The following is a 20,376-nucleotide window of genomic DNA, read 5'->3' on the forward strand; positions in this document are numbered from 1 at the left end:
CTTCAAAATGTTAAAACCACCACAAAATTACCTACCAGTTACCACCACGCAATTTTTTGGCGGTTATAAATTACCTACGTCTCGTGCGGTCTATTTTACGTTTCTCTATGCACCAGGGATAGGCCCATAATGCACCCAATATAATTGCTAGAGATACATGATCATTGTATCGTGAAGCATGCGAAGTTTTTTCGTCCGGCATCGGAGCGAGTGGCGTAGAAAAACTCTCAAATGAGGTTATTTCTGAACGGTAAATAATAGCAAAAAGCTGGAAGCCAGGTCAGCGACTTTTGTGGGGGAATAAGTATTAATCGTAAGCAATACGTTTATAGTATTAAACATTTGACGTATTATACCATTACCATGCAATGATGATAATTTTTTGGGTTCCGTACCCAAAGGGTGCCAACGGAATATAGCTACATCCGGGCCTCCGCTGTTTGTCTGTTTGTCTGTCAGCGGGCTGTATTGCGTGAACTGAAATAGGTAGAGAATCGAGGTTTTCACAGATTGTGTTTTTCTATTGCCTATAAATCAACAAACGGATGGAAGTTATCCCTATACCAAATTTCATCAATATCGGTTGAACAGATGGGCCGTGAAAAGCTAGTAGACAGACACACTTTCGCATTTAGTTTATGTAATATTTTAGTATGGACATGGAAGTATGGATCTAGATTCTTGCCTTACATAGCAAGCTGCAAGGCTATGATATCAATATTATTATTTTACCTACTCATTATATCTACCTAAGTAGATAGGTACATCGAAGAAAAACTTGTTTAGTTTGGATAAGTAAGTTTTTTTTCCAGTTTATGTGCTTTGGTTAATTGCATGAATTACGGCCACTTACGGCGGGCGGCGGTAGAATAATCTCGTTAGACATACCTACCTAGAGAAATTTCGAGACCTACAGACAACAAGCCCATCGCGCAGGCTCAGTAGGATCCCTGACCTATCTTACACAAATCTTTCTAGAAAATTTTATTGCGCAACTCAGACACTGATGAGCAATTATAGCTGTGCCTCAGGAACTGCCTCTTATCTTTGATTGCAATCCATATATAAGTTACTATGTACTTAGTTATGTAGGTACCTACATAGGTCTTACGTTAATCCACCAATCTACATTTTTTGTTTTTGTTGTATGTATTTCGTAGTTGAATCTAAGTTGTTTAGAAGAAGAACCTATGCATCCTATGACTTTAACGTCTAACGAGGCCCCTATTCATGTAAAAGTAGTAGATAGGTACCTACTACTATAGGTACCATTTATCCCTTATGTGATTTTAAATTCCAATAGTTTTTCATATCTACTCAAAACTAAAAAGTCTCATCTCTAACGTTCCGACTACTCGCTCGGTCTTGCCTGCGCAATTAATACTGCACAGGTAAGATCGAGAACTGCGCAGTCCAATCTTTAGCAGCTTTTGGAACTGCGCGGAATGCCATCATGCCGTCCACACGCACGCACTCAACTGCGCAAACTGGCTTAGGTAAGACGGAGCGTGTAGCCGGAGCCTAAAGACGTTACAAATTAGCACGACTACAAAAAGTTTTTGATATCAAAAAAACTGTCCTCCAGAGCAATGAATTAAAAAAATAACCAATGCTATTGTCTGTTATTTGTCATTTATTTGTCAAAGTCAAATTGACAAATGTCAATGAGTTGTCAGTGGTCACTTGTATTATCATTTCTTCAATTCTTCACGTCAGCTGTTCGCTTTTCGCTTGCTAAGTGTTTTGTTACCAATATAATGCAGTTTAATGTAATTCCAACCCAATTTCCAATCATTATATGCGTCCATTAGTAAAAATATTTTAAAGTGTTTTGATGATACAGTGGCAGCGTTAATAGATTGCAGAAATGGGGATATTCCTTGTCAATTGTTTACTCGTTTCTCTAACCTGGTAAGTTTCCAACTACACAACATAATATTATGTATTATCATTTGTTGCTTTTCTGAGTCGACAAAATATTATTCTAATATGTTTCCTACAGTTTCAACTACATTCAAACAGCAGAGATTGCGGACGGGTATGACTTTAAAGTATTAAGAAGAACGTCAGGTAGTCGTGACTTTGATTTGCTGATTTTTACTCAACAATGGCCCGCCACAGCTTGCAAAGAATGGAAGAAGCGAGACCATACCCACACGTGTACTATGCCTCCTAAAGTGGACTCTTGGTCTATACACGGCATCTGGCCGACGAAATTAGGTCAAATGGGTCCTGCTTTTTGCAATAGGACCTGGCTTTTTGACCCTGAACAAGTGAGACCAATAGAGGACCAACTTGAAAAAGTGTGGGTTAACATTTTTGCAGGTAAGATTGTTCATATATCCAAACTATAATATTATGAAGAGGTAAGGAGGATGTAGCAGGTTATCTCTGAACTAATGATCAAATTCTGAAAATTTTTCACTGATATTATAGTATACTTAGCTATATTATACCAGAGGGCTTTATGCTAAAAGTTATATCAGATGGACGAAATCACGAGCAAAAGCTAGTATTTAAATAAACAGGATGTGGTCATGACTCTTATTCACATTACTTTTTAAGCAATTTTGTTACAAACTTTCCTTGTAATGGAATTCCTATTACATAAAATATTTCCTTGAACTTGAAGTAGACCATTCCATTCCATTATTCTTGATGAATTCCATTAGTTTAATGATATTTCTAATTCACATGGCTAAGGTAATTTGATTTTTTTGATTATTATGTCAAGTAACTACTAGTAAAACATTAAACTGCTTCTTAATAATGATAATATACTGATTGCTATCTCCCTTAGAGCATGTTTAGGTTTTAATCCTGCTTATTAACACCATCATTCACATCCAGATCTAATGGTATGGTATTCCTTAACATGGTCAGATGATGACCATGTTCTTAGCAAGTTTGAATCCAGGGAAAATCCAAAACGAACCCACTTGACTTATTGTACACTATATTACTAACTCCTAGTCAGGTGTCCAATCTGGGGCATACACCTCTAAGTTTTCAGAGTTATGTGTATTTTAACTCGTAAGCAATTAAGTAATAATTATTGCTTTAATTGGTGAAGGAAAACATTGTGAGGAAATAAATCTGCATGCCTGAGAGTTCTCCATGATGATCTCAAAAATGTGTAGTCTGCCAGTCTGCATTTGACCAGCCCGGCTAGCATGGGCAGTAGATAAAAATTATATCCCCCCATGTCATACAAATCAGTGGATATAATTTTTATCTACTGCCCATGCTAGCCGGGCATCTGGGTACACTATGGTCAAACCCTTCTCATTCTGAGAGGAGACTCGTGCTCTGTAGTGAGCCGGTGATGGACTGATGATGATAATGATAACTGTAATCTTATTTTCTTACAGGTACATCACTATATTCACTGTGGGCTCACGAATGGACCAAACATGGCACCTGTGCTGCAGTCTTAGATGCATTCAATTCCGAGCTCAAATACTTCTCCAAGGGCTTAGACTGGTTAGGTCAATACTCAATGTCTGAAATTCTACAATCGAAAAATATCGTGCCTTCAAATACACAACAATATTCAGTTGTAGATATCAATAACGCTATTAAAGAGAAACTTGGAGTAGATCCAGTGATAGAATGTAAGAAAGAGGATGGGGAAAGTTATATATCAGAGATAAGAATATGTTTCACTAAGAATTTGAAACCTACAGACTGCGACGGTGTTGTAACAGGTATGGATGTTGATGGGCAAACCATATTGACAAACTGTGATATGTCAGAGAATATTACCTACCCTCACTACGGGAGTAGTAATAATTTGACCATTCAGTTGTATAGGTTTATGTCCTGGTTGCAGTGGTTCACTTTATAATTGCTTGTATTGTTATTGTATAAAGATATGCTTATGTATTGTATATAATTATTATTAATTATGTATGTAATATATTGCTTTGTATATGTATGATCTAGCACAAAACTTTGACAGTTACAATGGCAGTGTTATACAGGAACTATGTTGTAGCGGTGTTGTGTAAGTGGGCTACGACCTTTAAGCTAGCTATCGTCGCTGCACGTGGAAAATCACTTTTGAAAATAATAGACTCAGCTAAAAATGTTATCTCTTTAACACGTCATGTTAAAAAACGGGGTTTGCATGCACACGCGCCATTTAAACAAAATGGTACAAAACCATTAAAAAATCCAATGTGCCCACTGCCAGTCATCATCTATGCATAATATTTTAATGCATAATAAATTGTTTAAATGCATAATACTTTATGGTGCATTTAAAAAAATAGTTACAGGCACTGTAACACATATTTTTATGAAACTATGTAAATATTTTTGATTATTTTTCTTTAGTGCACAGCTTTATAGTAATATTTTAGCACAAAGTACTTACACAGTAAATTATATGCTTACACTATACAAAAGTGCCTACGCCTACAAATTCCATGTATTACATATTGTAAGAAATGAACTGTTTTGTTAATTTTATTAAAACTGTTTTCATACAATAAACTAAGTATTTATTAATGTTAAGTATTTTTTTTATCCTCTACCTGTCTTAGGTGGTTAAAATTACTTTATGGTTACCTTTAAACTTTGACAATAAATTAATAATAAAATGAGTTGTAGGAGTCAGTATTCATACCTCCATGACAAAATTAAAATAGCTGACATTGGCCCATAACCCATTATGATATGTTTGACAGACTGCTTGGCATGCAACTTGACCTTAGAAAAACCGATTCAACTTTTGAATTGTGATCATAGTAGATTAGACCATTAGGATTTTTTGACGGTCAAAGTTAAAACAGGAACTTAATTTTAACTGCTTGGCATCCAACTTTACCTTAGAAAAACCGATTTAACTTTTGAATTGTTATCATAGTGGGCTAGGCCTTACTTATTTAATAAAAGCGATTTTGTCCCAATACAGGGAGGAACGACGAAAGTTTAGGGTATCTGGCAAGGAGTTGATACGATACTAAGTGTCTGGCAATGCATGACGTGATTTCTAATATGTGAAGAAAATATAAAAAAATTAGACTTTATACTAGACGAAAGATTTTTTAGAGCTTTATTTAACATATAGTTATCTTCCTAAGCCATCATGATTTAAACTTCATAGTCGCTGAACGTTACTCATTGTATTAGGAACAATGCGCAGAGAATCTTTCAGCTTTTATAAAATAACAAAGTTTTGGCATGCGCTGGCTCTCTCTATAGATTTGACAGTCCTGACTTCTAAGGTTATATAAAAAAATAAGCCACACTGCTTTCCTTTTATTAACGCTTATTAGTTCAGGAGAACTTCATTATCTTTTTCATTCGGTTATGGTATGTTTTTTAAATTTGGTTCATGGTAATTAATAAATTCAGCAAATTGTTTAGTGAACTTTATTTTTATTATAATAAGACCAGTCATTTTCGACATTCATATTCATACACCACAAACATAGTATTAAACATTTGAAATGAAAAGTAGGTTTCAATCCGGGCTGAATGTTATTTCATCATTTTAAAATACAGCCTTATAAAATGGTATATTTTACTGATTTTATATAAATTAATGAAATGCACCGATTATATTTCATGCCTGTAGTATTTTACAAATGTAACATGTACATGTATGATGTACATTTTGACAGTACACACCAAAGCCCAAATGAAAACAATAAAATCGTTTTTTTTATTGGGCACCTCTCGACACTATGATGACCGCAGATGGTGCCAGTCCTGGAACAAGTATAATAAAAATTAAACCATGCAGTACTACGAGTTTCAAAAGGTTTTAAAAATTTGGTGGCACAGAAAAGTGCAACCTACTCGTAAGTGCGTTTGTGCGCTTATTCGTATTCGATTCGTATTCGTAAATATACGATTAAGTAGCCGTCATACAAAACAGGTTTGACAGGTCCGTTAAATACGAACCAAATTAATGCACAAGCATAGCTATTCTTTTTTTCTCTCGTCTGGCTTTACAAAGATTAGTCAATGTCAAGTTTGTAGTTATTTGTAACAAGTTAGTTAGTTAAACTATACAAGTATGGACTCCGTCTGTGCCGGCGCTCGCCGACATACGCACGGCACCCCCTTAGCGCGCTTTGCAGTCAGTTTTAACAAAAAAAAAAAACACTCCAAAAAGGCAGAGCACGCCCGCCAGCCAACACCAACACAGACGAAGTCCTAGGTATTCTTGTATGAAGGCCACTATGAATCGTATTTTTACGAGAATGACAACGAATCCGATACTAATGAGTGCATAGACGCTTTAGCGTTGGCTAAAACCAACTGTATGTACATTGGGTTGCCTAGAAGAGATCACTTTAGTAATAAGGTTGCCATTTGTTTTTTTTTAATGTATCCTGTATTCTTACTCTGTGATTTTGTTAACAATAAAGATGTTTTAAATTAAATTAATATTGTACACCAATGGAATAAGAACTTATTGCTTGATGTTAAGATTTTGGAAATAAATTACAAAGTGTATGTCTGTTTGCTAGCTTTTCACAGTCCATCTGATAACAGATTTTGATGAAAGGTTATTTATCCGGCAAAAAACTAGCCTGCTTTCAATTCTGTACCCACCAAAACTGGTTGAGCAGATGGGTCCTGCTAGCTAGAAGACAAACAGACATACTTTTGGATCATGCATACATTTTATACAGTATGGCAGATGGCTATAATGAATATTGCAAGTGTTAAAATAATTTCACATTACCTAATGACTCTAAAGGCGTCTCATAGTCTTCGCTGCTGAATATCTTCTTTGGGAATGTTGTCATTAACTTGAAATTCTCAGTTTGTGCGAACTCAGGACTGTGGAGCTGTAGATATAATCTGTGAAATAAAAATAAATCTTTTTATGCTTATCATACTACACCAACATAACCCTTTACTCTAAATTGTTTTGTAGTGAGTTATAGAAACACACACATACATTTTTAGGAATTATACATATTTTGGTCACACCTACTGACCAAACACAATCATAGTGCATCCTTTTCACTTCTATACAATTGTGCAAGAGAGCACCCAGTATTAACTCGACTCGGAGAACAAGGTAGGCATAAGTACAGGTTATAGCAAATAGGATTAGACTGGAATAAATTTTTATTCAAATAAACTTTTAGAAGTGCTTTTGAATCGTCAGAATAATTTACTACTGCACCGGTTCGAACTGCCGCTTTTACAAAGAAGAATCAGCACTAGCAAGAAACTCGGCGGTTGCTCTTTCAACGCAAATAAATGTAAACGTCTTCTACCTGACTGCGCTGAGCTGTTCCTTAGCGCCGAAGGTGTGCGACAGCGACTGTCCGTCGGGCAGCCTGAGCTGTATGCGCGCCTGCTCGTAGGAGCCCCGCGGAGCCACGGGCGCAGGCGCGATCGGCGCGGGGGCGGGCTCGGGCGGGGGCGCCGGCATGCCTGATGCCGCCAGTCTGAAGTGACGAAAAAATAGATTAACACAAGTAAACTAAAAACAATTGTCTGCAAAGGCTGTCTTATCGCTTAAAGCAATCTCCACCGGGCAAACTTTGTTGGGAGGAGAGACAGGTGTGTTGGATAGTTTGCGCTATACACATATTCTTAAAAATGTCATGCATGTCTTTTAACAAAACATGCGTAAAAATAGGCGTGTGTACCAGGTATACGGGAAAAAGTGCAACATCAAATTAAACAGACAGAAAACGAAATGGGTTTAAAAATTAAGTCCACCATCTTGGGTTTAAAAATGGACGTCGTTTTTGTAATCAGAGAAACCTTGAAAACCACACCAATATAGATTTCTTAAAAATTAATGCATCTACCATCTTGGAGTACAAAATGGATGTAATTTTTTTAATCAGCATCCCACCCGTGGAGATGACACCCATATCTGGGTGGATGGGTGCTATAAACACTCACTTCCTGGCTTGCTTGTCTGCCTCAATCTGCGCTCGCACCCTCTCCCTGGCGCGCTGGTCTTCCAGCTTCTCCCGGCGGCGCTGCTCCACCAGTTTCTGCATCTCCTGCTCCTGGAGCCGCAGCCGTGCCTCTTGCATGTCTTTGCCAGACTTGATGCGGAGACGCTCGCGCTCTAAAGCTTCAGCCTATAAATAGTGGACAATGAGATTCATTAGTATCAAGACAGATGGTCTGCATTAGGACAGTAAGACTGCAGTTAGGGCTAAGTTGACGCAATTGCTGACCAACTCTGCAGACCCAGTGCAGTTTAAGCACAGGTCACAAGGAGTGTCCTTACTAGGACTGCACACAGACTGCATGTTGACTGCACAGTCAATCAACAGTTGCCATACTATTTTCTACCTAGCATCATACTGGAACACTATATAGCTTGGTGGCCAGTTAAGCCGGTAGGATGGTAATTAGCCACAGCCGTAGCATCTCACCAGACCAGACCAGAGACACATGACTTAGAAAAATATATAAATTAGCAAGAAACAGTTAAAAATTATTTTGCTATAATCCGCCAACAGGATAAATCTGTATGATCAAACATGCAGTTACAAGCTAGCAAGCAAGCACCGCTTACCTCCCCAACCAAGCAATAAAGCCAAGTTCCCAAGCAAGCACTGCCACCACCATTCACATGCAACACCACACAAGACTTTTCCACTACTCTCGACGCACGTTTCGCCCCGACACCGGAGCATCCTCAGGAGATTTCGACTTTACAATGCTGTATTGTCAAGTCTTGACAATTGTCAAATCTTATCCTGTTGGCGGATTATAGCAAAATAATTTTTAACTGTTTCTTGCTAAACATGAACTTCCGCAAAGTAACGCCTGATTCTATCCAAATATATAAATTCCCAAACTGCCCTTGCCAGAAATCTAATCCGGGACCTCTCCCTTATAAGACCACAGTGCTCACCGTTGTGCCGGGGAGGTCATCAAAAGTTTCAAACTAGTCTTTGCAATGATTAATAGAAAATTAGATTGATTTCTGACATCTTAAGTTTGCACCTCCAGTTATAATATGGAGTCTCTCTGTCAATCAACATCAGTAATTCACCATTTTCCTATTCGGTGAGTTGGCAGATAGCAGTATTAATGTAATTAATTAGTTTAAACAATACAAAAGACACCAGCATAAACTTGCGTACCACTTTGCCAAGAGAAGAGTTGGTGACAAACTAAAATCATTTATTTCAAAATTTAAAGAAGCTTATGATTGGTTAAGAGTATTTCTCTGGTTATTTTGGGTTCGCAAAGAACACAAATGATACATCTATTACAGCTCTGACCTAACAAAAGCTGGATAACTACAGTGCAATGATCGCAATTACCTCCAAGCAAGTAGTAATTTTGAGTTGATACTAGGTATCACATTCAGTTTTTTGCCTCATCTGTATAATTTTGTTACCGGGACTAGTCTACTTTCTCTCATTGTTTTGAGATAAAAAATAATAATAATTTATATGCAGCCTACCTTTTCTTTCTCTTCTCTTTCTTTCCGTTTCTGTTTCATCCTTTCCTCGAGTAAAGCCATTTGCGCCTTCTTCTCTTCCTCGGTTAATGGTTTTTTCTCCTCCGTAGACTCTGAGAAACTGCTGTGATTTGTTTTTGCCGCATGGAACTCCATTTCGTCCTGATTTTTGCACAGTTTACCACATTCATCACATTTAAGTGATTTAGCTTCTTGGTCGCTTGCTTCGGTTGACGGAGCAGGGTCGGTCGACGGAGTAGGGTCAGTCGACGGCGCAGGGTCCGACGTTACCACAGGTTCAGGATTTGTAGTGGAACTTTGAATGGTATACCCCGTACTCGGCTCAGGATCATCTGCATGCGCTAAAAGCCACTCCATTGCCGGCTCTACACCCTTGTAATTCGTTACAGCCAGCGCTTTTTCACTAAAAACCGAAACAACCGACATTAACAAAAATAACCTGCACAGAAACAAATAGTTTTTTGAGACAAAATATACTTACGCTCGCTCTTTTGGAAATCCCATTTCGATCAATGTTTGTATCTCTGCCATTGTGAGATTCTGTATTTTACGAAATGGTTTTGAATTCTATATTATTTAGCTATTCATCACTCATCAGCTGTTTTCGAGACTTTTTTCACAGACCACGAATCCGGACTTTTTTTGCGTTGTTTTTTGGAACAGATAAAAAATAGAGAGCATAAGGAACAACCATTACTATGCCAAATATAACTTACCATAGACATACTTTATTCAGTGGTTATGGGTAACTTTAAAAACATGTCAAATCAAACCTTGTGAGTCAACGATTTAATGGAAAATTTTACAAAAATTAAAAAAATGATTTTATCTAATTAAGTTTTTACAGTTGATTTGATTTTTGTGCCATTATTTCTATAAAACCATTAACTCACAAAGTATAACACTTTTCTAATGTTACCCGTGACTAGATGAATGATTGTTTGATTTCTGTGCTGTCTTGTTGGCACTTTACTTCTTAGTTTTGATTGGTTCACTAATCGAAGGGTTCCTAGATATGGTTCCTAGCAAGTTACTTCCCACTTCCTAGCCTCTATGGCACATCTTGGCGCCGGCGCTATTTTCAAATTAGCCTCTGTCAATTTACGTGACAAAAAAATTAGATTTGAGAAATCAGAGAAAGATAATTTAGTTATTTTACTTTTAAATAATTATTGATGTCCTCAACTTTGTTAATATCCTATAAAATATAATTATACACAATGGCCTCGACCAAAAAGCACGCCCGAAGGAGATCTCTACAATACAGTGACCCAGGAAAAATAATGGAGTTGGTGATGAATTTAAACAATGACAGTTCTGCCCAGTTACAAATTAAAATTAACGTTTATGTAAGTTGGATACAATTACTTAAATAAACTTAAAGAAATAAATTAGTGGCAATTTGGAGGGCACATAGTTTGAAAAACCGACAGACGTTGGGGCCTAAAGTGCTATACCTACCTACTTTTTTTTAAATTAATTTATAGACAAAAGAATTCCTTACAAACTATCTCTCGCCAAACTGCACCGGAAAGCGCAGCGTTGCGTTGGAAGACCTTTCATTAGGTGGACATGGACAGATGACATCGAAGGGTCGTAAGGAGCCGCTGGAATCTGGATTCAAACAGCAGAAGACAGTGAAAGTCCCTACAAGAGGCTTATACTCGTATGTCCAGTTATAGTAGTAGTATGTATTTCAATTTAACCTCTTCAGGAAAGGCAAAAATCGTAGATCATACAGCCTGGTAAGTCCTACTTAGGTGATTTTTCATGGGTTATACTACTTATATGTGTGTCCAGCAGAGAAAGTCCATCGGTTGACGAAGATGATGGTGATGATGAAAATCTGAGCGAGTCAACATACGCTCTATAGATTTCAGCCTAAAGAATCAGTTGATTTTTTTTTCAGTTGAAAGAGGAATGCGAAGCGGAGACTGCGTTCTTAATCGTGGTGCACGCGGAAGAGGCCTGGATCGAAAGTATTGGATCCATGGCTTTGGCTCGAAGACAAAGGATATGCGTAAGTATGTCGTACAATAAAAAGTTCTGATCCACTCGCCAACTAACCCAACGCCCAGCCCAACAAGCCCTTGGAGACAGCTTAATAAGCTAATTAAAAGGATCCCTTTAGTTCAAGTTTACATATTTTTGGAAATAGTATCCTCGGAAACGAAGCTATGGAAATTGTATGGAGCTGTATGCACTAGCGAACAAAACACGCTCGAACGGCATCATATACGTATAAAATTCACTGTGAATAAAATTGCAGTATAAGTTTACCCTGAAACTCAAACATTCGAGTGAAGTTTGATGGTTCCTAAGAGGTTGCCGATGGATAAAAACGCATTTTAAAGTCAATCATTATAAAATCATTAGATTTAAAAATGTCTTGTTTTCAAATATAAAATGATGATGAATCAAAACTTTTAAATTCTAGCTGACACAAAAGCTCTTCGATGTTCTGAGGTCATCCGTGGATCAGAATGATCTGTTAACGAACTTCGGATCTGATTTTCAAGATATCGTGATACCTGTAAGTAAATTAGCTACTTTCCTTTCGGCTTTCTACCGACTCGGGAAGTTAAAGTCACATTCACCACAGAGGGAAATGTCAGTCAGCATATCTCAACATCGCCGCCCCTGGAGCTAAGTCCCGAGGGCGCCCAAGCGCTGGCTGACCATCGTGATCGCATATTTGAGAGCACATAGGATGCTCAAGACCGGGCAAAGTGGGCAGCAAAGTGAAGGAAAGGACCCCATCTAGGTGGGAAAACATACATACGGCTTATAACATACCTATACCTAGTTGAAAAATTAAAACAAAAATTGTCGGGCTGGCTTACGAGCTTCAACTAATTAAATGACAATTAAAAAGTTTTCATAATTTCAGTATGTTTCAAAGGATGTCAAGAAAAGAGTAAACATGTATCCCATGGCGGACAAGCCGTTTTCTGTGATCGTGTGCGTGGTGGCGCCAAAGGTTCTTGAGGAAAATGCCTTCCATCTCATAAAAGAGTGTTTTCTGTAAGTCTATCTAGATTTAGTCAAGGCTGAGATCTAGGCCGTCAAGCAGGAGGGATTATATTTGACTACCTCCCTGGCGCATTGGTCAGCGTTGTGGTTTTATAAGCGGAAGGTCCCGGTTCGATTGACTGCTCGAGCAGTAGGTACATCGATTAAATTTTCGAGTTGTCCTTGTAAGCAGTCTTTTATGCCAAGATATTAAAAATTGTGTTATTTGTTAATTAATATTAAGGCAAGGCTATTTCTTAGGTTTGCGTGGCCAGTGTTAAACAAAACCATTCAACTAGAATACGAATGCACGCTAAAGCTAAAGTGTCAACAATTGCTACGAGTTGCTCGGAGGCTGTTCACCCAGGTAACCACCAAATTGCATCTCCTAAAAAGATGAATAAAAATTAGGAAATTGAAAAATTACTATCCCCATAGATTGTTTACCGCATAGATTAAATTCTTAGTCATTCTAAAATAGGGAGGTTGTAATTAAACAGATAATTGAAAATTAGTATACTTACCTACCTACCTTAAGTTCCTGCACAGTTTGCAAAATATAGGTACCTACCCAAGCAGTTAGAAGCAGGACCTTGAGAAATCGCCGCCATCTTGAAAAATACACACAATTTCTCAGATTTTTATAGATAGATATAGTTCTATGAATTTAGGGTAGTGAAAGTTATTTAAATCACTCTGAAGCATAAAGTACCTGTGGTCTGAAGTTTAAGTTCCTAGTGTCATAACTCATAAGGTATTCATAGGTGGCGTCATTGGAAACGTTACTCCAAATAGCGATGGAGCAAGCCAAGCTGTTGACCAAAGCGGAATATTGCTCTGTCATGATGGTAGACGTGGACCGTATGGAACTTGTGAAGAACAACCGACACTCACAAACTGTGAGTGCATCAACTGTTTTAAATTTGCAGTAACAAGATAAAGTTAAATAGTACTAAAACCCGACTATTACGTCACCCGGACCATAATAACGAATCGATTGACACCTCGTCCATCAAAATCGGGTCAGTAGTTTAGGCGCTACGGTAGACACACATAAATACCTGAGAGCTGTTACACTATCAATACCGTATCGCCTTCTGGATTTGAAAAACATTCGGATGCATTATGATCCTGTATTGTCAAGATCGTAATATATCCGCAATGATGTGTGTACCTAATGGTATCAATGTTGCTTTGTCGTGGATTGGATCGCATAATAATAGTGACACTTGACTGTGTAATAGGCGCCATAGACCATCCCTATAATACTTACACTTATTTTCAAGCAGTCGAATCTAGGAATTTACTTGACTGTCTTTATTATATCAAATTCATTTTGGCAACGCTGCCTCTAAAGTTATACTAGGTAGATTGGCCATGGCAGCTTATTCTGAATATGTATTATTTAAGCATTAGTAAATTCCCTTATTAGTAAATCTTATATCGGTATTCCGAACCAGTGGTAAATAATTTGACGATTCAAAAGCACTTGTAAAAGTTTATTTGAATAAAAATCTATTCTATTCTATTAAAGGGTGATTCTGAGCCAGAGAATCGGTTCCCAATGAACATCGGCATAGCAGGACAAGTGATCAAGACCGGCACTGTGATCAACTGCAAAAATGCCAAGGACCATCCCGCGTACGACGCCGTCATCGACTCGCCCCCTGGCGTGGATTGCAAGTTCGTCTTTTGTAATTTTTAATTAATTATTGTCGTGGTTTTTAATTTCTCAAAATCACTTTGAGAAAATAATTTAATTAAATGTTTCTTGGTCTAATAAACGTTTATTGTTTTAAAATATTCTTTTAAAATAATAAACGTTGATTAAATTAGGTACAGAGACAACTTTCAAAAAGGATGACTTAATCAAGACGAAAATTTGCCTGTCATTTGCCACAACATTGGTCTGTTTCTGTACGATATTTTAAATACCGGTAAACTGCCCCTTTTTGATAATATTATCCTGAAAAGTGGCGAATACCTCAGGGTAAAGCTTCCCCCGACTTTGGCTGAGATGGCTAAAATAAAGGGGCTGAAGTCCAAACAGAAACCTCCTGAATTGACCTTAATTTAAAACAAACCATTCGCTTGAAAAGCCATACTACGTTTTCCGGAAATTATAAGGGGTCAAACTAAGGATTTAGCAGTTTTACGATTTCAGGGCCATCCTATGTTTCCCAATCCGTGAACAAACCGGCATCATAGGCGTGGGTCAGTTAATCAACAAGGTCGGGGACCCGTACTTCGACGCCATGGATGAGGAGATGGCTCTTGCGTTCAGCGTGTACTGTGGAGTGTGCATTATGCACTCCGTTGTTTACCAGAAGATAAAGGAGGCGCATATCCGAAATGCCCTGGCGAATGAATTGGTTATGTATCATATGCAGGTAGGTTGTATTTAATCTTTCGTAAAATCTTTATAGGTATAAAAGGAAAAGTTGACTGACTGGCTGAATGACAGACTGATCTATCAATGCACAACTCAAACTACTGAACGGATCAGGCATTCATATATTTTTAGTGACGTAGACATCCGCTAAGGATTTTTTAAAATTCAACCCCTAATGCGGTAAAATAGGGGTTTGAAATTTGTGTAGTCCTCGCGGCCGAAGTCGCAGGCATAAGCCAGTAGTGTTAATTATGAATTATAGCGCTTTAATTTGCTGCCTTTACTGCCTGGGCAATCCCAGTCGAAACCTAGTCGCTAGCCTAGAGTATTCCAAAAGAAATGTGAAAGTGGAATTTCATATTACAATTTCCTATACATATAGAAACTAACATTCCGCGAAACTATTGCATCAAAAACCTGTCGTACTTATGGCCTTTTTCTATAAACACGCCACACACACCTAACGCATGAATATGATCATGAGATGCTAAACGACTTACGGCCTTGGACTGTACCTTCGTCAGCGATGCAATGAATTGTCAAAGGTTGGTGACACGGAGGTGTCCCGCGCGCTGGAGTGCTCTGGCTTCCACGACCACCCTCACCTCACGAGCCTGCACTTCAACATACGCGCCTTGCCGCTGCGTGAACTGCCCTGCTATGCGCTCAAGATGTTTGCTGACCTGGGCTTTGATAAGAAGTAACAGTTTCCACTTTTATTTAGAGAGTTGTGCGGTTTCAAAAATATGAGTGGTTGATGGTAAGAAGCCAAGAAGTAACTGTTTCCACTTTTATTTAGAGATTTGTGCGGTTTTAATAATATGAGTGGTTGACGATAAAAAGCCAATGTGGTAGCCAAAAGTCAATTTTAGAAAACCTCGTTGAAAATTTATTTGACTCTAAAACTTACACAGCATACCTAAATTTTTGTGGTTCATAATATTTTGTATGTTTTTAAAAGTTGTGGTTCAGTGTGGTCTCTTTAAATCGCTTCAGTTTGATCCTTAATAATCCATAACAACCAGAGTTTGATGAGTAATTAAATTCTAGGCATAGGATCGCCCCAATATAATACCTACCACATTATAGTATATCTAACATGTCTTTGACACCATTTCTTATTATTCTTTGATAATATTTGGTTTGGTGTCCGTAAGAAGTAGTTAGATCGTTAAGTTTTAAATGAAAAAAAAAACTTTGAAATCAGTTTATCTGTTTAGAAACTTAGTAGGTAGGTATATTAGATTGGAACCTAAGTAAGATTCAAAATGTCGGGAGTTATCAAATTATCTTATTGCTATCTTATGTCTTGATCTCATTTATTAGATTCAACATAAAGCCACACAAACTAGTGCGTTTTATTCTACACGTGAAAAAGGCCTACCGGGACGTGCCTTACCACAGTTGGCTGCACGCGTTCAGCGTAGCTCAATGGGCTTATGCTAATATCACCAATTACAAACTGGTCTCAAAAGGATATTTTACGTAAGAACCACTAATGCTTTAAGTTCAAACCGATACAGATACAACAAATGCATTCTAGCCAAGAAACGTCTCTTTGTGGCGGTTGATCATGGCGCAGCAAATAAGGACTTCAGTAGATCTACATAGTGTACAGACATCGTATCAGGACGTAGCAACTTACAATAAGCAAGCTAGATGTCGCCAGTTGCCACGCAATCCTCAATCACACATCCTCAATCACACTAACAAAGTTTTTTCTATGAAATGAATATATATAAAACTAGATGATACCCGCGATTTCGTCCGCGTGGACGAGCGTTTTAAGAATCCCATAGAATCTCTTTGATTTCCCGGGATAAAAGTAGCCTGTCCACCCCTGGGATATAAGCTAACTCCGTATCTTTAATCAAAATTGGTTAAATGTCAGGCCGTGAAAAGCTAGCAGACAGATTGACAAACAGACAGACACACTTTTCCTATTTATAATATTAAGTATGGAAGTATGGATTCCGAGATTCAACGATTGGACTAGACTAGATGTGCCTCCGGGCACAACTGACTACGGCTGAAAGCATAGTATCACGTCTCGTTAACCTTACATATTGTTTTTAATTGCATGATAAAATTTCAGAGACCTGCAAGCTTTGATGTATCTAATAGCCGGTCTAGTTCATGATATGGACCACCGTGGCACCACCAATAGCTTTCAGATACACGGACGTAAGCTTAATATCTAATTTAGCTGTTTGTTTCGAACGAAGGTTTAATAACAATTTTTAGATTGCCTCGTTGCCTCGGTGGCTAGTTCATTCGACTGCGAATCATGAGGTCCCGGACTCTACTCCCGGATCGGGCCACAAAAGTCACTGGTTTCTAGTCAAGAAATTCTCAGTAACTCAATCTCAGTCAAGTAACAGTCTCTAGTCAAGAGTTTCTCAGTAAGCCCAATTGAGAAGTTGATGATGTTGTATTCCCGTATGTCGAAGAGCATGTGGAGCTGTCGGTCCTCCCCTGGTCTTTCTCCGGTATGATAAAGCTAATTCTTCACAGAAACGACGCTAGCGGCTCTGTACTCTAGCGAGGGCAGTGTGATGGAGCGACACCACCTAGCGCAGGCGATGTGTGTACTCAACACGGAGGGATGCGACATCCTGGAGGCCCTGCCCAGGAGAGATTACGATAGAGCCCTCATGCTATTGCGGGATTACATCCTTGCCACGGATCTCGCTAATTATTTCAAGTTAGAACATTATATTTTCTGTGTCGGCTTGGTACTTTTTAGTATCCACTTGATTTGTGGAGACTGGTTAATATTCTAGTTTTCCCCTTTAATTTAATCACCCAAGTTCACAAAAACCTCTGATCTTTCTTAGTGCCTCTTTAAGACTTAACATGAATAACAAAAAAATTCAAGGTATAAGCTGTGTTATCTGGAAATAATGAATTAGTTTAACTAGGGATGATTTTTTTGAATTGCAAATATCAACTACTACTGATCGACTATAATAGTTGGTCAGTAGTAGTTGTTATTCATCAGCCTGCCTACTCAAAAACTGTCATTTATTCCTTAGATAGAGCGTAGGTTTTTGGCAATCATCGAATAGGTAATTGAAAAATCGGCTCAAAGGCGAATATTATAAATAAATCAAACTATTTATTAAAGATAATTCTAAAGAGTTCCTTGTCGTTTTATGCTTAAACCTACAACAGATTATAATCCATTGTGTACTCGTTACAGGAATTTAAATGAATTCAAAGTGATTTCGTACGACTTCCAAAAAGGCAACCGCTTGCATTTGGGTGCTTTGCAAAGTCTGCTGATGAATGCGGCCGATCTCTGCGACCAGCTTAAAGACTGGGGCAATGTCAAGAAGACTGCCGTTAGTACTTATCAGAAAATCTAAAGGATAAGCTAACTGACTGACAAAACTGGATAGTGTTTCACACGGCCGTCCGTCGTCTGCGCCGGTGATCTCCCCGCCCGCGCCCGCCACCCGTCCGACTCCCCGGTTCTGATTTTTGCGGGGTTCTTGATCCGATCCGAGCTACTGTTACAACTAAATTTGATCCTGCATTTTTAAAAATCCAGATACATATTAGCCCTTGACTGCAATCTCACCTGGTGATAAGCGATGACATTTTATAACACAGGCAGCAGTTCTGACAGAGTTTTTCAAGCAAGGTGACGTGGAGAAGAGTCGTGGGGAACTGCCTATCAGCATCATGGATCGTGAGAAATGCTTTATTCCCGACCTTGAGATCCAGTTCCTCAATATGACATGCATGCCGCTCTTTGAGTTAGTTTCCTGCTCTTTGATCCTCGTAGATAGATCAGATACTCCAGTTCAGTTGAAAAAATGATGATTTTTAAATTTCTCTTTAATAATGAATTCTAGCCCCATAAACTACCGCGATACAAAACCATTACATCATTGTATTACTATAGCCCAAGACACTATTCCTGTAATTATGTGATTAATGCACCCTAAGTAACGAGGAATACGACGCAGAGAAAGCTTTTTTTTTTTAAAGAATATTAGCCATGTTAAATAACTAATATTCCCCTTTCCTCTCTAACTAAGCGTCAGGCTTGTGCTAGGAGTAGGTACGACAATAGTGCAACGGGCGGGGTTTGACCCGTCGACCTATCGGTTTTCAGTCCACTACTTTACCGGTTGAGCTTTTGAGGCTTTGATATGAATGTTTCGATTTCAATTCTGTTTTAGCATTTTAGGTCGTATGCTGCCGAAAGCCCAAGCGTGTGTGAAGGTTATAGAAAACCACATCGAGAGATGGGAAGCTGCTAGGCCCATTTTTTCAGAGGTAAGAGATTATATCAGACCTTTGTGCAAATTTTTTTCTCTTGTAGGACCCATAGCCTAGAAAAAGAGATTTTTTTACTTACATACAGCAATTTTTGTGCATTGGAACCGTGTCTATTTGATTTGACGGCCCGTGCGTTTCTACCTCTACTTTTTATTTCGAAAAATATCTTCAAAAAAATTCAATATGGCAGAATAGTCTTGTTTAAAAATTTTTTAATGTTTAATCTGGACGAACAGGTGCCGATAGCGGCAGGTTTGTCCGTGCTACTGAGCCCAGAGTTGGACACTCTGATAGAACAGCAGCTGAAGGAGAAAGAGAGACAGCGCCAGGAGGCGGCCGAAGGTAACGGCGAGGACTGTGAGATGAAGTAGTCACTTTTGTTTAGTTTGTTTTGGTTTCAACGGCGCAAGTTACTTCTGTATGAAAGTGAGTGTGTAGAAACGAACTAACTAATTATGGTACTTTGTTATTATATTTTAATAAAACACTTATTTATTTTAAAAAGGTGCTTTATTAGTAAAAAAGCTACTTGTAAAAGTTGGTATTACACTGGTTAGTTTATTTTGTAGTCTGTCTTAACAGTTTATAGGAAGACATAAAATTAATGCTTTTTATCAAGCAAGACTTCTTTATATTGTGTAAAGTAGAGTGAAAATATTTTTTGCAATACAATTTGGAATGATCTGTTGACATAAAATATAATTTTTAAGTAAATAAGTATAACTAATATAATTTAGTAGTACAAAATTTCATTCGCCCAATTAAAGCTAATATGGTAGAGACAACGCAGATGACGTCATTTTGTACCAGTTTTTTAGGGTTTCGTACCTCAAAAAGTGTCCTTATAAAATTTATTTGTTGTGCGTCTGTCTGTTTTGCGCAAGAACGCGTATAAATAACGAGTTTAAATTAAAAAATCCCGGATTCCGAGTATCGGAAAGGTGTACCTACAGGTGTAACCAGAACGCTAGCAAAAATGGAGACAGGTGACATTACCGATAAGGTACTAGACTAAAAAAAACGCAATTTTTTTTTTTGAAAAATACCAGCATTTTTTAAAAGTTCACAATATATTGCAAATAAAACATCTGACTGATACTAGAGGTCAACGAACGATACGTAAATAGGTCACTCGGAGTCAATGCCGCGTCGTAGGTAGGGCATTGACCCGAGTTTTGCACGCTATACATTGCGGGTTTGAAAAACTTAAAATTACAAGATAAGGCAAATGGTTATTGGCATTGGACTG

At 38.1% G+C, this 20,376-nt stretch overlaps 3 protein-coding genes across 3 annotated transcripts; 2 read left to right on the forward strand and 1 right to left on the reverse strand.

Moving 5' to 3' along the window:
* Positions 1-1,675: 1,675 nt before the first annotated feature.
* On the forward strand, positions 1,676-4,512 carry LOC123869288 (ribonuclease Oy). Its single transcript, XM_045912133.1, has 3 exons — positions 1,676-1,911; positions 2,003-2,325; positions 3,372-4,512. The coding sequence occupies exons 1-3, from the start codon at positions 1,868-1,870 to the stop codon at positions 3,845-3,847; spliced, it is 843 nt and encodes a 280-aa protein (XP_045768089.1). The 5' UTR covers positions 1,676-1,867; the 3' UTR covers positions 3,848-4,512.
* Positions 4,513-5,345: 833 nt separating this feature from the next.
* Positions 5,346-10,050, reverse strand: LOC123869287 (UBX domain-containing protein 1-B). The gene is made up of 6 exons (XM_045912132.1): positions 9,915-10,050; positions 9,416-9,836; positions 7,888-8,072; positions 7,248-7,421; positions 6,704-6,822; positions 5,346-5,718 (listed from the first exon to the last, which is right to left on the reverse strand). Exons 1-6 carry the CDS (start codon positions 9,962-9,964, stop codon positions 5,672-5,674), a joined length of 996 nt encoding a protein of 331 aa, XP_045768088.1. The 5' UTR covers positions 9,965-10,050; the 3' UTR covers positions 5,346-5,671.
* Positions 10,051-10,439: 389 nt separating this feature from the next.
* LOC123869289 (cGMP-dependent 3',5'-cyclic phosphodiesterase-like) lies at positions 10,440-19,624 on the forward strand. The gene is made up of 16 exons (XM_045912136.1): positions 10,440-10,782; positions 11,343-11,453; positions 11,871-11,966; positions 12,324-12,457; positions 12,707-12,812; positions 13,210-13,344; positions 13,980-14,128; positions 14,610-14,835; positions 15,383-15,537; positions 16,164-16,322; positions 16,933-17,021; positions 17,352-17,541; positions 18,040-18,181; positions 18,453-18,598; positions 19,028-19,124; positions 19,364-19,624. Exons 1-16 carry the CDS (start codon positions 10,654-10,656, stop codon positions 19,496-19,498), a joined length of 2,199 nt encoding a protein of 732 aa, XP_045768092.1. The 5' UTR covers positions 10,440-10,653; the 3' UTR covers positions 19,499-19,624.
* The last annotated feature ends 752 nt before the right edge of the window (positions 19,625-20,376 follow it).

Source organism: Maniola jurtina, chromosome 11 (genome assembly GCF_905333055.1).
Source record: "Maniola jurtina chromosome 11, ilManJurt1.1, whole genome shotgun sequence".
Classification (NCBI taxonomy): Eukaryota; Metazoa; Arthropoda; class Insecta; order Lepidoptera; family Nymphalidae; genus Maniola; species Maniola jurtina.

Excerpts from the sequence above, each read along its gene's own strand:
- LOC123869289 (XM_045912136.1), top strand. The coding sequence starts at position 10,654 with ATGGCCTCGACCAAAAAGCACGCCCGAAGGAGATCTCTACAATACAGT. Across the intron at positions 10,783-11,342 it reads AAATTAAAATTAACGTTTAT|TTGAAAGAGGAATGCGAAGC; the intron begins GTAAGTTGGATA and ends TTTTTTTTTCAG. Across the intron at positions 11,967-12,323 it reads TTCAAGATATCGTGATACCT|TATGTTTCAAAGGATGTCAA; the intron begins GTAAGTAAATTA and ends TCATAATTTCAG.
- LOC123869288 (XM_045912133.1), top strand. The coding sequence starts at position 1,868 with ATGGGGATATTCCTTGTCAATTGTTTACTCGTTTCTCTAACCTG. Across the intron at positions 1,912-2,002 it reads TTACTCGTTTCTCTAACCTG|TTTCAACTACATTCAAACAG; the intron begins GTAAGTTTCCAA and ends TGTTTCCTACAG. Across the intron at positions 2,326-3,371 it reads GTGGGTTAACATTTTTGCAG|GTACATCACTATATTCACTG; the intron begins GTAAGATTGTTC and ends ATTTTCTTACAG.
- LOC123869287 (XM_045912132.1), bottom strand. The coding sequence starts at position 9,964 with ATGGCAGAGATACAAACATTGATCGAAATGGGATTTCCAAAAGAGCGA. Across the intron at positions 9,837-9,914 it reads GGATTTCCAAAAGAGCGAGC|TGAAAAAGCGCTGGCTGTAA; the intron begins GTAAGTATATTT and ends TTCGGTTTTTAG. Across the intron at positions 6,823-7,247 it reads GAACAGCTCAGCGCAGTCAG|ATTATATCTACAGCTCCACA; the intron begins GTAGAAGACGTT and ends TTTATTTCACAG.